Source organism: Magnolia sinica, chromosome 19, assembly GCF_029962835.1.
Source record: "Magnolia sinica isolate HGM2019 chromosome 19, MsV1, whole genome shotgun sequence".
Taxonomy (NCBI): domain Eukaryota; kingdom Viridiplantae; phylum Streptophyta; class Magnoliopsida; order Magnoliales; family Magnoliaceae; genus Magnolia; species Magnolia sinica.
The window spans coordinates 6,346,546-6,362,352 of record NC_080591.1 but is presented as its reverse complement, the minus strand read 5'-3'; the positions used below and the strand labels follow the sequence as shown (position 1 = coordinate 6,362,352).

At 39.4% G+C, this 15,807-nt stretch overlaps 1 protein-coding gene across 1 annotated transcript; it reads right to left on the bottom strand.

Moving 5' to 3' along the window:
- Positions 1-672: 672 nt before the first annotated feature.
- On the bottom strand, positions 673-13,840 carry LOC131234778 (uncharacterized). The gene is made up of 2 exons (XM_058231732.1): positions 13,670-13,840; positions 673-1,422 (listed from the first exon to the last, which is right to left on the bottom strand). Exons 1-2 carry the CDS (start codon positions 13,769-13,771, stop codon positions 787-789), a joined length of 738 nt encoding a protein of 245 aa, XP_058087715.1. The 5' UTR covers positions 13,772-13,840; the 3' UTR covers positions 673-786.
- Positions 13,841-15,807: the final 1,967 nt, after the last annotated feature.

Sequence of the window (15,807 nt, the reverse complement as noted above, 5' to 3'; positions counted from 1 at the left end):
GGTATGCTTTTGTTTACAGTTGTCGAATACGTCGCACCCTTATCAGCCGTACACGTGGCTTACATGTAAGACTGTCCAAGTTGTCGACTCCATCCGGCATCTCAGTGATTGGATGGTCTAGACAGTCTGATTCCACCCTTTGAATTTGGGCTGCTAAGTATCTTACTTTTAACCGTGCATTTCGTGAACCAATCCGACGGTTAGGATGGTCCGGTCAGTGGACTTTGGTGGTTCACTCCATTTTTATGGGGCCACACGCACGCATCTCCACAAGCAGTAACGTGCAAGCGCAGTAACGTGCAAGCCTGGATGGGCCCACTATACTGGCCCAAACCTAAGCCCCAAAGTTAGTTGGGCCTCATCAGACCCTGACCCACCCCAAAATGATCAAATCCTATTTCTGAAGGTAACTGTTCCTAATCCATCCGTTGATCTCATATATGGCCACATATGGGTGGATGGTGTACATAAAACACATGCATCAACGTGGGGCCACATATGTAGTGGATTTCAAAATCCACTAGAAATCCTGCAGTATCTACCATTAGCTCTGGATGATATGATATTAGGATTAATGGCATTGTTTCCAAATGTTGGATGGAATTTGCAGAGGACCAAATGCAATTCCAGACCACCAAATACAACGCACCAAACAGGCTCAACTCAATGCCATGGAATCAACACTCCAACGATTATTGCATAAAAGCATCCTACATAAATGAGAAGATGAGAATCTGAAGTCAAGAAGTCAAGAAAACTTCAAATGCAGCTACTTAGAAAGATTGTTTACTTGGAAATTATTGCTTCAACTGTAGCTACAGATGGTGGGCCATTCTCAGCAACTGATGGTTGTTTTTCCTCTCCTCTGGAGCTCGAATTCCCAGTCGGTTTTGATATTCCAACTGTCTCTTTGAACTTCTCGAACATGTCCATTGGTTGATCGTTTTGGGATACAGCTAGTTTCTTTTCCTCACCATTCGAGTTTGAATCGGACTTTGTAGTTGATAGTCCGGCCTTATCTTTGAGCTTCTCGATCACATCCATTGGCTGGTCGTTTTGGGTTACCGGCGGCTTCAGCTCCTCACTATTTACAGTTGAATCAGACTTCGGTTCTGATATTCCAGCCTTCTCTTTGAGCTGCTCGAGCATGTTCATCGGTTGGTCATTTTGGTTCACGGGTGGTTTCATTTGCTCACCGCCAGGCCCTGACTCGGCCTTTGGTTTTGATAAACCAAACGATTCCCAGAGTTTCTCCAGCTTCTCCATGAGATTTTCCCTGATGTCCAGACTCACAACACGTGCTTCAGCAGGGCCGGTTGGGAAAAGAGCAGTCGCTGAGAGAGAGGTGGACATGCAGAGCAATGCTTCTCTTCGTGAAGTGACAGTGAGCCGTGGTGGTTCTTGAATTGCCTCGCTCCGTACCTACAAAAGAAAAGCACTCTCGCTTTGCCAAAATCAACAGATAAAAACAGAACAGAACATGATGGAAACAAATCATGCATACACGCCCAATAAAGGATTCATAGAGATTGTGATGAAAATAAAATGCTCAAAAATATTTGCTTGGCCTGATAAACTGTGCATGTCGAACCCACCATTGCATAATCCAAACCATTCTAATAAAAATATTTCTTTTAATAAACAAATTTTTGGTGATATGGATACATTGGCAATATAAGCGAGACCTGGAATTTATACAGTAAAAAATATTTGTGATACATTGGCAATACTTAGCGATATATCACTGAGACCTAGAATTTCTTATACTACCAACGTTATATGTATCATTGAGCTGGAGATAACGATAATATCTGGGATATTATCAATAATATCCGGGATACCCGTAAATGGATGCAACCAATCAAACACAGCCTTAGAAGCCTCGAAGCCAATACGAAACTCGATTGAGTCAACAACTTGATTGGGTTTCGAGTCAACCTAATGAGAAATTCATTTCATTAAGTTCTATTATAGTCTTTTTGAGTTCCTTTGAGTCATGTAAAGTCTATCGAGTCGAGTTCTTTCTGGGTCTATGTGAATCCTATTCTGCCATTCCACTCTATCAAGGACTATATCCTTGTTGAGGCAGCGGCTCTTCCCTATGCTAAACAAGGACGTTTCCAGAAATGTCTCTTCCCCTCCCCTCTTGTGTGGGTGTAAGACTAGTTTCGTTAGGCTTTTGGCAATACCTCTCCATGAGGTGTGTTGTCTATATAAGGAAACCGCATGTAGAAAAAGATGCGTATCTCCCTAGTAGGTGAGTCCTTGATAAGGATTGTACGAAAGAAAAGAAGAGAGAGAGGGGTATGCATTGTACTCTTATTTCTCTAATTTTAGTGAAGAAGAAAGCTCCACGTTACTTCCCCGTGAGCGTAGTTATATTGTCGAACTACGTAAATCTTTGTGCTTCTCATCTCTTGTTTCTTTTCACCTTTTGAGTTTTGGGTTGGCTCTTTTCTTTTGTAGTTTTATATCGCTTTCATCGATTATGTGTGTGGGTGTTTTTCCACAACAACTGGTATTAGAGCCAAAGGTTGGGAAGCCTTTTAGCATAAGATCCGTGTTGGTGTCTGTGTCGCAATTATATTTCAAATGGTTGGATTGAGTTTTACCAAATTCGAGGTGCCAAAGTTCAATGGATCCAATTATGCATTGTGGAAATTGGAGATAAACGCAATGTTGGTGAAGGAAAGTTGTGCAATTGCAGTCAAAAGAAAAGAAAAGAAGCCTATAAGATTAAAGATGAGGTATTTGAAGAGAAAAAACCAGTTAACTATGGAGGATCTTCTTCTGATACTAGATGATACAATTTTGTTCAACGCATCCACTTAAACTATTGCCAAAAGTTTGTATGACAAATTGCAAATCCTTTACTAAGGGTAATCAATGTCAAATAAGAGTTTCCTCCAAAGGCAGCTATACAACTTGAAGATAAAGGGTCATGTTTACAAAAACACTTAAATGGGTTTAATATCCTGATTAGCATATTAGCGACGATCGATGTAAAGAATGACGGCAGAGAAAAGGTTGCACTTTTGCTTTGTTTGATGCCAGATTTGTGGAATGGTTTGAATATAAATCTTAGTAACAGTCCATATTTTAATATGAAGTTGGCAATGTCCACGTTGTTTACCAAAGACTCCTGCAAAAAAACACATGAGAGATCTTCTAGTATGCCATGATGGTCAAAGGAAGATCTATTAAGAAATATACGAATGGGATATCAAACGAGATCCAATTCGAAATGGCACAAAATAGGGAAGTGTTGAACATGTGCAAAAAAAAAAAAGAAGCAAATCATGAAAATTCCAAACGTGAATCGCATGATCAAGCATCAAAATCAAAGAGTTCCCAAGGAAATCTAGTTGAAAAAGGCAATTCATCCTAAGACAAGGAAGTGTTGTTAACAGTAATTCCAAATGCGAATTTGAACTATCGATGGATTTTGGATTCATGCACTTCATTCAAAATGACACCACACAGGTATTGTTTCCACACATCAATTATGTGATAGCAGCACAATTTACATGGGTGATGACAATACGAGTAAAATTGTGAGGATCGGATATGTCAGAATCACAATGTTTGATGGCATCACACGTTCAATTTCGGGTCCGCGGCAAGTAGTGGATATGCGGAAGAATTTTTTGTCATAGAGAAAATTTGATGAAAATGGCTGCAAAATTTCTAGTGAAAAATGGTCGATTAAAAATTGCAAAAGGAGCGATGATAGTTGCAAAGGGAGAGTTGATGAATGGTTTTTATCGGTTGATCGGAGATACTTTAGTTGCCGATGCTATTGTTGTCAATACCGTGACAAACTCTGCTATGATCTAGCATAGGCGATTGAACTACATGAGCGAGTAAGAACTAAAGGTATTTCTTAATTCATATTAATTCCTGATTTAAAATCCATTAATTTATATTTTATGAGGATTGTTTACTTGAAAAGCTCCTCAGAGCTTGTTGTCTCTCTTCCACTATTAGAAGTAAAGATGTTTTAAATCTAATTCATTCTGACACTTGGAAAGCCCATGTTGAATCCTTTGGAGGTTCAAAATACTTTGTTTGCTTTATTAATGTTTTCTCCAATAAGGTATACGTTTATATGCTTAAAAGAAATAGTGATGTTTTTACTTGTTTAATCAAAGTTTAAATTATTGGTTGAAAACCAAAAGGAAATGAAGATTAAATGTTTGGGAAATGATAACGGAGTCGAATACACCTCGAACGAATTCAAGAATTTTTACAGTGAGTATAGCATTGAGAGGCACTACACGGTCCCTAGTACACAATAGAATGTAGTCATTGAACGTATGAATTGTATTCTTACTAATCGTGCTAAGATCATGATGAGTTCGGATAGGCTCGAGCAGTGTTTTTGGGCAAAAACTGTTAACATAGCTTGTTTCTTGGTGAGTTGTTCTCCTATAACTACACTAGATTGTGAGATACTTAAAGAGATATGGTTTGAAAACCATTAATTATGCATTCCTTTATATTTTTTATTGTGATGCTTATGTTTGAATTTCCGAAAAAGCCAAGGATTAAGCTGGATGCGATGACTAAAAGTGTAATTCCCTTAACTATATCGATGGAACAAAAGGGTATAGATTGCGAGACCTTACTAACCACAAGTTGGTGATTAGCCGAGATGTTACTTTATAAGGATCTGATGTAAAAAGAAAATGAACTACCGAGCTTAGAGTCGAAAAAGATACTTAAATTTGAATTTTCAAACAATATTAAAAGAAAACTTTCTGACTTAGAAGATCACCAATTTTATTATATTGTTAAAAATGAAGTTGATGAAGAGCATGCAGATGAAATACCAAGTATTGAAAATCAAAGTAATTAGGGTTAATCGAAGAGAGTTATAAAACCTTTTGTTTGGCTAAAAGATTATGTTACGACTTGTACCTTCTTTTGATTTTTTCTTTCTTTCTTTCTTTCTCTTTCTTTTTTTTTTTTTGGAAAGATTGTGAAATTTATTAACAAGCCAAAATGCCAAAAAACAACAAAGCAAAAGAGAACAAAATATAACAAAACAAACAAAAACAAACACTAAAGAAAACCCTTTAGCTTTCCAATCCTTAATACAAGGAACAACCTAATTTGGAATCCCATCAGCCAACATGTTCAAATTATGAACACAAATTTTTCTTTCATACCAGACAGGCCAGATGATAGCAAGTTGAGCTAATCTCCACTGATGAGGCTCCAATGTTCCTCCACCACATCCATGCCAAGATCATAACAAAGCTTCAATCGAGCTCAACATCACCCAGGGAATGTTGGCAGAGCAAAGAATCTCAGACAAGACCACTCTAGAGAAGAGACAATGGATGAATAAGTGGCCCATAGATTTCGCATCGCCAAGGCAAAGCAGGCATACAATAGGCAGGATTATGGATCTCTTGCAAAGGTTATCCATGGTAAGGATCATGTTTCTCCTCACTAGCCAGGCTAAGGCCGCAACTTTAAGGGGGGGCCAAATGACCAAACCGGACCCATGAAGAATCCAACCCTATTCAGATCCTCCCTCAAGAGCAGAAGATCAAAAGATCGCACTGTGAACCGACCAGATTTCTCGCTACACCAGACCAGAGAGTCAGCCACACCATGAGCAAGGTGAATTCCCAGTAAATGATACATGAGAAGGACAAATTCATCAAACTCAAAATTGGATAGGTTCTGTAGACAAGTCGTGGTCCACAAGCCCCTGGAATCCTAACCCAAAAAGCAACTAGCAACAAAGATGTTCTCTGTAGGGCAAAGAGAAACTAGAGATGGGAAGGATGCACGCAAGGAAGAATCCCCGCACCACACAAAATCTCATCTCGAAGCATCACCAACAGCAAAACACACTCCAACGAAGACATCGCCCTTTAATCAAGACACTAATTTCCAAATGAAGCATGATAAAGGGTTGAATCTTCAGTCTACCAGCCCATGTGTTAGTGCCTCGATTTGTTAATGACTTGAGTTGGGGAGTCTTGAATCAGTCGAGCCCCCCATTGGTAGACATTGAAGATCGAAGACTCAAAAACTTGAAACATCAAGGCCTGAAGACTACAGATAAATTGAGGTGCCTTGGCAATCCTCGCCCTAGACCCTTTTAGTTCCAAAACAACTTACCTCTAGATGATCCATTCCCCTATAGGAAAATCCTAGTTTGATCATCCCAAGCCTTAAGTCTTAAAATGAACATTATAAGCTAGGCAAAACTGCTGGAAACCAGAAAACACAAACAGTAAAATTCTGGAGATTGTCGATCAAATCGACAATCCATTAATTCAATTTGATCAATCGAAGGTCCCAATCGAAGATGGCCGAAACTGTCCAACAAGTAATCTGGATATTTTTGTGAAACCTCAATCTATCGAAGGATCGCTCGATCAATCAAACTAGCCATTTTCTGCCCATTTTATAGCCGTTGTAAATCTGTTTTCTATAAAAGGAGCATTCGGACCTCATTGCAAATGATGGAATTTGGTGATTTAGAAGCCCTAGTATATCCCACTCCTTCCCATTACTCATAGGCTCTATCCCAAAGAGATCCATGTCATTTTCTTAGTGATTCATCACTTTAATTAGCATTCCAAGCTCATTTCAAGAAGAACATGAAATCTTACATTCTATAGAGTTTGGACACTTAACCTCATAGGTAAAACCTTTGTCTATCAACCTCTAGAATGCCCATCTAGGTAAACCCCCAAATCGGAAGCAACTACACCATTAGTTGTAAGAGATTTAACCAACCCATCTCTCCCATTATCTTAGCACTTCAAAGGTACATCCTCAAGGTAACCGATCGTTTGAAGTCAAAGAAGATCGACATCAAAGTTTGAGGGAGCAAAAGAGAAGCGGATTCAAGCGTGAAGTATATCTATAAAGGCGCTATCAACGGGGCTCATCTAACTAGTAAGAGTTTAAGTTTTGAGTCCATAGAGTTTGAAACCCAAACTCGAATAGGTCCTTGTGTAAGACCGTCTCCAACGGGAGTGTACGTAAGATTAGTTCTTGTGTAGGACGAATCGAAAGTTATTAGTTAACCTATAGACAACCCTTGAAGTCTCCGCGGGAGCTACCGACACAAGTGCGTACATGTAGGTTCTTGTGTCCGCATAGGCTATTGGTTAGTCTATAGAAAACCTTTCTCTAGCATTGGCAATTCTGTTAAAGTATTTAGCATTTTTTCCCCTTAAGCCAATAGCCCGAGATTGTTGACACCATTTCACCTCCTTGTCTTTAATCCTAGAGCAATCGTTAATAAATTACTTATACTTTTCAGCTTTGTCTTCATCAAACAGCAAGCCGCCTTCCTCCTTAATGTCCAACTATTGAATTTTGTTGAGTAGAGAATCCAATTCAATCTCCTGCAAGCCGAACACTTCCTTCTTCAAGATCTTAAGCTTGTCTTTCAACAGTTGGAGCTTCTTGAACAACTTGAACCTAGGGTGGCCTTCAAAATGAAATGAGGACCACCACTCAACATCCAAGGCTTGGAAGCCCTCAACCTTAAGCTAGGTCAACTCAAAGCGGAAGGACTTCAGGCCCCAATTGATTTCATCAACCTCCACGAGGATGGGGTAATGGTCAAAGAAAAGCTTAGGGAGACCACGAATCCGGGCTAGTGTAAATTTGAGGACGCGGTCAGGGGAAACCAAAAACCTATTGACCTTCAATATGGCTGAAGCTGCCTGAGCATTGGACCACGTGAACTTAATATTCCCCAAAGGGAGATCCATCAAGTCATGCCTGAGGACCCAATCCGAAGACCCTGGCATACTAGCAAAGACCCTAGACCCATTAAGCTTCTCGTGGAAAAACCGAGTGACATTGAAATCACCACCCACACACTAAGGGAGGTGTCATCTATCGAATACAACGAATAATTCCTCCTAGAAAGCAGGACGCAAAGGAGGCTGGTTGGGACCCAAATGACAACTCATGAAGAATCACATTGACAGAGAAACAACCCTTCCTGAAATCCTCTTTAGCCTAGAACCTAAGTCCCACCAGACTAATATACCACCAAAAGCCCCAACTGAATCCAATGTTACCCACTCTATAGCATTTCGACTCGAGATGAACACAACCATTCCCCAATCTTGCATGATAGAAAAGCATGAACTTTGTTCATACCGAGAGACATGAACTTTTGGATGCTAGCCACTGGAGAGCCTATGGAGGAGATCGAAGCTCTGTAGAAAACAGGACTTGAGAATTTGTTAAATTACCCAAGGAACAGAAAGTTATCGGTTGTAGATGGGCTTACAAGTTGAAGAAAAATACTAACGAAAATGTTAAAAGATACAAAGCCAATTAATGATAAAAATGCATGCTTAGAAATTGAGTATTGACTGTAATGAGATTTCTCCCTAGTCTGATTAAGTAATATTCGTACTATGTTGAGTATAACAACAATGCTTGACTTGGAGCTTGAGTACTTGAATGTAAAAACTGCATTTTACCATGGGAATATTGATGAAGAAATTTATGACTCAATCCGAAAGTTTTATTAAAGAAAACAAGAAATATCTCTTTTGTCAGCTGAACAAATCGCTTTACGGTTTAAAGCAAGCGCCAAGGTATTAGTATAAGTGGTTGATTCCTTTATTATGAGCTTGACATTTCAAAGATGTGAACCAAATCATTTTGCCTATGTTCGTAGATATGATAATGGTGGCTTCATTATCTTGTTATTATATGTGGAAAATATGCTAGTTGTGGGTACTAATGAAAATATTATCACAGCATTAAAAGCTCATTTGGCTATACATTCGATATGAAGGATTTGGATGCCATTAATTAGATTCTTGGAATGACCTTATTTAGAAACAAAAAGAACAAGAAAGTCTGAATAACTTAGAAAGGTTATGTTGGAAGAGTTATACGCTACTTCAACATGTAAAATTTTAATCCAGTCAATACTCCATTTCTTGTTGGTTGTAAGCCATCTTCGTATCAGTGTCTTAGCAAATAAGTGGAGAAGACAAATGTATCAGGTACCATATTCACCGACAGTAAGGAACCTTATATTGCCATGATGTCCACCAAATCAAACATTGCATAAGCGGTTGGAGTAGTCAATAAGTACACGGCGAACCCAAGTAGAGATTATTAGACTAATGTGAGGTGAATCCTTCGTTACTTTAAAGGTACTTCTAAAATGGCTACTTATTATAGTGGTCAATATTTACAGTTAGTTGGGTTCAAGGTAAAGATACTTCTAAAACAACTACTTGTTATGGTTGTTAAATTTTAGAGTTGGGTTCATGGATGCACATTATGCAAGAGATCGTGATAAAAGAGGATATATCACAGGTCACGTTTTCTCTTAGGTTGGCGGCACGATTAGTTGGATGTCAAAATTGCAGTCAATGTTTCAATGGTGACCTTACCTACTACGAAAGCAGAGTACATGTCTATGCAAGAAAGGTATTTAGTTGAAGATGTTGCTAGAAGAATTAAAATTCAGGCAATCAATATTGGTGATTCTATGTAATAATCAAAGCACATTACATTTGGCTAAGAATCTAGTATTTCATGCTCAGACGAAGCACATTGACGTTCATTATCACTTTCTTCGAGACGTGATGGAAGATGGACAGATAAATTGCAGAAGATTCACATCAATTACAATCATAGCAGATATGCTAACGAAGCCTATTGCATGGGAGAAGTTAGTTTGGCATAGGACTTTTGTTAGGCTTGTTGTTACCTAGTGATTAGTAGTTTGGGTAGTTGTTATTGGGAGTGTTTTTTGCATTATTAGAAACTAATCTTCAACTAAGAATGTTAGGGCAATGGTTTTCACCATACAAGAGGTACATACACGAACATTTCCATCTAGGAAAATGTCTCCCCTCCTCTCTTGTATGTGTGTACAATGAAGCCTAATTTCGCTAGGCTTTTGGTACTAACTCTCCATGGAGTGTGTTATTTGTACAAGGGGAACACATGTAGAGAGAAGTGTATCTTCCTAGTGGGTGATTCCTCGATGAGGATTGCATAGTGAAAGAATGGGGGAAAGAGAGAAAGGTATGCATTGTATTATCTGATTTCTCTTATTTTAGTAAAGAAGAAAACTCAATGTTGTTGCCCCATGGATGTAGTTATATTACCGAACCACGTAAATTCTTGTACCTCGTCTCTCTCTCTCTCTCTTTCTTTTTAATCTTTAACTTGTGGGGTTTGGTTTGGCTATTTTCTTTTGTGGTTTTGTGTTGCTTGCATCGATTGTGTGAGGGTGTTTTTCCACAACAATCCTAAGTTAAATCATACGTCATTTTTTATGTTCTTTATTAACTTTTCATATTTTTATTAATTTATGCATTTTATAATACATTTCATATTCTAAAACAATTATTAAGTATAGCGTTTTTAATGTGGAGTGCAGGCAAGCTTTTGGTCATCTTTGCATCAACTTGACAAAATGGACTTAACAGTCGAGTTTTCCAATCCACGCTTTGAGTGAAGTGGTTCTCGAATAGATGCTAGAACAATATGCAAGATTGTTAGTTGCCTAAAGACGTTGATGCTTCAGTTCTAACTTCTAAGAGCATAAACTCCTGCCATTTTTTAGGCATTCACACAACATTACCAAAATCAGGATCTAGCAGAAGCTGGGCCTTGCCGATTGCAATGTATAATGATAGAGTTGCAAACATGGACGATAAATGGATTCCTACAAGTGATCACCCAACATCATGTTCCCAAGTATCCGATAATCTTCAAACGTATATTCTTCCCAATTAGATTGGTAATAAGAATACCAAATGCAGCAATGCAAAGAAACTGCTGCTTAAAAAGACAGTTTCTGAGCTCGCCGAAATGAAAATGCTGCAATATGGAGATCAAATGGTACAAAAGGGAGACGTGCCCAATTAGTTGGGATCAGGCTTTGATGATCATGATAAGTATGATGACGACAAAATAGTACAAAAGGGGGTTGAAGGGGAGTATTGGGCAAGCTTGTTGGGTAGATTAATCATTTGATTTGACCAATACCAAGATGCGAGAATGGGAATTCTTGAGGCTGTGCATTCATGTATGGTGAATTTCGAATGGTGCTAATCATGTATTTCATGAACAGAATCTACAAGTTGCCACCTGGAGGACATGTTCATAATCCCAACAAGCCTCTTACTTTTGAAATGCCAAAGCAACTCACATATTCAGGGTGTGTTCGGTTGCACCAAATATCTTGATATTCATGATAAATCGGTCTAATGTGGTGCAAAAATATCATGAAATTTCTTGAGATTTGGTGCAACCAAACACACCCTAAAGTATGTTTAGAAGTACCCTGATTCCTTCAAGCATGAAATTGATTCCCACAATCCAAATCTAAGTGAGAAAATCATGGGCAGGACCAATCTTCCATAGCATAGAGAAGCAGACCCGCTAGCTTTTTCTGGCTGCCCCAAACAAGTGGATGCTCATTCATTTAGCATGGGAGAGCCACCTTAACCACAATTTGGGATGCACCAAAATGGTGACAAGCTCCATTAATGAAAATCGGATACACCACAACATTAATAGAATTAAGTGAATTCTCAAAGGGAATAGCAACAAGGCACAAACTAATCTCATTTAACAAGAAACAGAACCAAACAACTTGGTGTGCTTCTCCATGCCCCCCTCGACCGCAGTTCGGGGCACATACAAACGGTAACTTCATGAAAACCAGATATACTGTGATCGGAATAGCGTTAATCTTATTCTCATTAAGGAAAAGCAAATGGCTGCAAACTTATCTACTTTAGCAAGAAACAGAACCAACCAACTTGGTAGCCAGTTGACAAGATGCTTGCACTCCCCGTTGGGTTATGGGTAAGGTTGGCAATGGACTCAGCCCGGGCCTTACCAAAATGAAGTTTGAATAGGCCTGCCTATAAAGACCTTGTCCAAGCAGTTCAAAGGTCAGAAGAAAAATTGTTTTACATGGAAATAGAGTTCGCTGCTGTTTATGTAAAAATGGCTGTTGGAATTCGATTTCCATTTCCAAGGTCTAACTCAAGAAAAAACAAAAACAAAACAAAACAAAACAAAGACAAAAACAAAGACAAGAACAAAAATCAAAAAAAGTGGGTACCAATTTCTCCCAAAAACATGTTCAATGTTGGTTGGTACCCTAAAAGTGAGGTTTTCCATAGGGTACCAATCTTTACAAACCAAACAATGGCATCGTAAGTGGACAAGGGCTTGTGGACACAGGGAAGAGCGTGAAACAATAGTAGAGAGATCACCGTTTTCCTCAAGTGATTATCCTTGGATCCACAAGGAGAGTTCTTGAGTCCACAAGAAAATACGAGAGAAAATTCAGGTATTTTATTGAATAATGCGTGTATGATATCTTGATTACACATTTACACCACTAATAAAGAAAATCCAAATCCTAATTTGAAATTACCCAAAATAGCAAAACTCATCTAAATCTTCATTTCTTAATTCATTTAGAAGTTACCTGAAATAGCAAAACCCTTCTAAGCCTAATTTGCCAAAAATAGAAACGTTCAGATAAACCTTACCGGAGCATTCCTAGTTTGGCTGCTGTTTATGAATTTTCTTTCTTTGTAAGACCCATTTTTAAATAAAATGTGCATCATTGACTATACAACCTAGCTTCAATTAGTTAAACCTAAATACATGTAAAGAAGGAATGCTCACATACACCACTACGGGCGGTAACCATACTACATCTTGTGCTCACGTGCCAGCCTGTAAAATGCATACAACATCCAAGCCATCCAAACCGATCCATTCATCAGGTGGGCTACACTGTTGAAAAACAATGCACAACGGACTGTCTGATTTGAGGCACACGGCTGGCCATCATTAAAAAGCACCTAGATTGCAGCCATTACAAGAGCGACAGACACAAATCACTACACTATGCAATCCTACGATGGGGATATAAATCTTGAATAGATATTCAGAGCATATGTAATCTAACCATGTTTTGAGTTTGTAGGTACATTGAGATTATACAGCGAAACGTGGTGTATATAACATCGGTTAAGGAGATTTGGCACTAAGCAGTTTATATCTATGCAAATTACAATCATACATAGAAATTCAGTCTATACACCTATTCGGACATGTATATGACCAGCAGTCGAAAGCATCAGAAGCATCAGTCATGATCCAAACAGCAAATCGACGATCGTAACCATCCACACCAATGGATCTCTTTGGTGAGCCATGTGGACCGTCCAAAAGAAGGAAAAATGTCAAAACAATAGGATCAATCCAACTTAACAGCCACGGCCCACCAAATAGACGGTCTGCATCGATTTGCAAGTGGCTATACACCGACATTCTGGTGTATAATCTAGACACAAAATCACTCTCGTGATATGAAGAAAGTGACACAAAAGTCTGCAAAAGGGAGGGAAATGATATTTACACCCCCAGTTTTTTGCCGCACACACGCCTTTTGTTTTACTTTTAATAAAAGCGGACTAAAAAAACAGACTATTCAAATACCAAAAGTAGAAAAAGGGGTGTGTGCGTTAAAAAGTGAGGGTGATGAAGTGAAAATGATAGAGACAGACGGTCGTAGAGAGAGAAGATGCAGTAAAAACTAACGAAAGAAACGAAACGAGAAGCAGAGTGGCAAAATGGTAAAAAGATCGGATGTTGAGGGGTTTGTTTGGACCTGTGCAGGTGCTGCCATACGAACTGGATGTGGCTTGATGATGCGAGTATCATTTGCAGGAAGCTGTGCGAGTGCGAGTTTCAGAGATGAAGAAAACGCCATTTCTTGCTTGAAATCGAAGCTCTTCTCTCTTCTTTTCTCTTTCGAGAGATCTAACAAGCTTTCAGACTCGAGTAGTAATGGATTCTCGAGTAGAGAAACTCTTCCATACTCGGGCAGAATGTAATAGATGATACGCAGGCGCCTAGAGATTGCATACGTGGCATATGATTAATTCTAATTAAACTATCCAAATTATGATGGGTACTTGTTTAGATATATTATGAATAAAAAATTAAGATTATCTGATTATCTGACCGTTGGATTGGTGCGCATTTATTGGACGGTTGAAAAAGAAAAAAGTCCGCACTTTCAATTTCTACAAACGGGATCGGAAAGTTAGGACTAGTCAACCAATCGGATGTTGGAATTATGAGTGGGCTCCACAATTTGTCTGTTTAATGAGGGATATGCCACGTGTACTATTTATAAGTGCCTGTGTATCAACGTCATACGCTGCCAGAGTATCAAATAACTCCCCTCTGCAACAAGGCGGCCGGCACTGTCCTCGAGTGTAGGAAATGGTGGCAGGACGGTCCGAATAAAGGAATGCCTAGTGCACTCAAGTGTGCACGTTCGCTTCACACGTGAGAATGAGGCGCACGGATACGATATCCGAACCGCTCGTCGGGTAATCCTTGCTGTTTAGATGCGGTGTCTCAAAAAATAGATTGATGGTGGGCCACGCATAAATAAAATAAGTAAACGGTTAAGAGAAATGACCAACGATCTGAATACTATGTAAACGTGTGGGCCACCTAGTGATCGTATTTTACTGATTTTTCTGACGTTGCATCTAGGATAGCCAGATAAGCGGCATCCGATAGGACGCAGATTGCATACTGACGCTGTCAGTAGCTACTAGACGGTGTTCTGTGGGACCAACCCAGCTGTATGTGTTTTATCCACGCCGTCCATCTATTTTTCCAGATCATTTTAGATCATGAAAAAAAAAATTTGAGACAGATCCAAATCTCAGGCAGACCACACCATGAAAACAGTGGCAACTGAACGCCTACCGTTAAAAACTTACTGGGGCCAACGAAAGTTATAGATGAAGCTTATATTTGCTTTTTACCTTCAATAGTTGGAAGGAGTGGATAAAAACCATACAGTGGGGCCAACAGGAGAGCGGATTAGGTGAGACCCCGCCTGACCCAAGACCGCACAGCCTGTACCGTATGGTTAATGTGGGGCCCACCTTGATGTATGTATTATGTATCCATGCTGTCCATCCGTTTTTTAAGATCATTATAGGATATTATTATAAAAACTAAAAACGAAACAGATCCAATTATCAGGTGGATCATACCATAAGAAACAGCGGTGATTGATCTTTAATGGGCCACAAAAGTTTTGGATCAAGTTGATATTTGTTTTTTCCCTTCATCCAGGCCTTACGTGACCTTATCAATTGATTGGATGGTAAATAAAAACTATAGAAACATTAAGGTGCGCCGTAAGAAGTTTTTAATGGTAGAACGGTCAATCACCATACTTTCTTATGGTATGGTCGACCTGATAATCGGATCTGCTTCATTTTCGGGATAATTCCCTAAAATGACCTGGAAAAACGGATAAACAGTGTGGATACGTAATACATACATCAAGGTGGGTCCCACGGTAAGGGCGGCACCGTCTTGGGTGAGAACGGGGTCTCACCAAATCCACTCTCGGCCAACATTGCACGGTCCAGCGGCCCACCTCGCCACTGGCGCAGCGTCAGTGGGCAATCCGCGTCCTATCCCATATCACCTGTATGTCACGTGTTTTGCGAGAGCACTCAGAAAGTGGGGGGAGCGGATGGAGTATTTAGGTGCGGCCCTGGCCTTACCCAGGATGGTGCATCCCTTACTACGGCACCCACCATGATGTATGTATTATATATCCACGCCGTTCATCCGTTTTTTCAGACTATTTTATAGTACAAACCAAAAAATGAAGCAGATATTAACCTCAGGGAGCTAAACAATAGAAAATGGTGGAGATTCACTATCTATCATAAAAACTTCTTGTGAGCCACAAAAGTCTTGGATCAA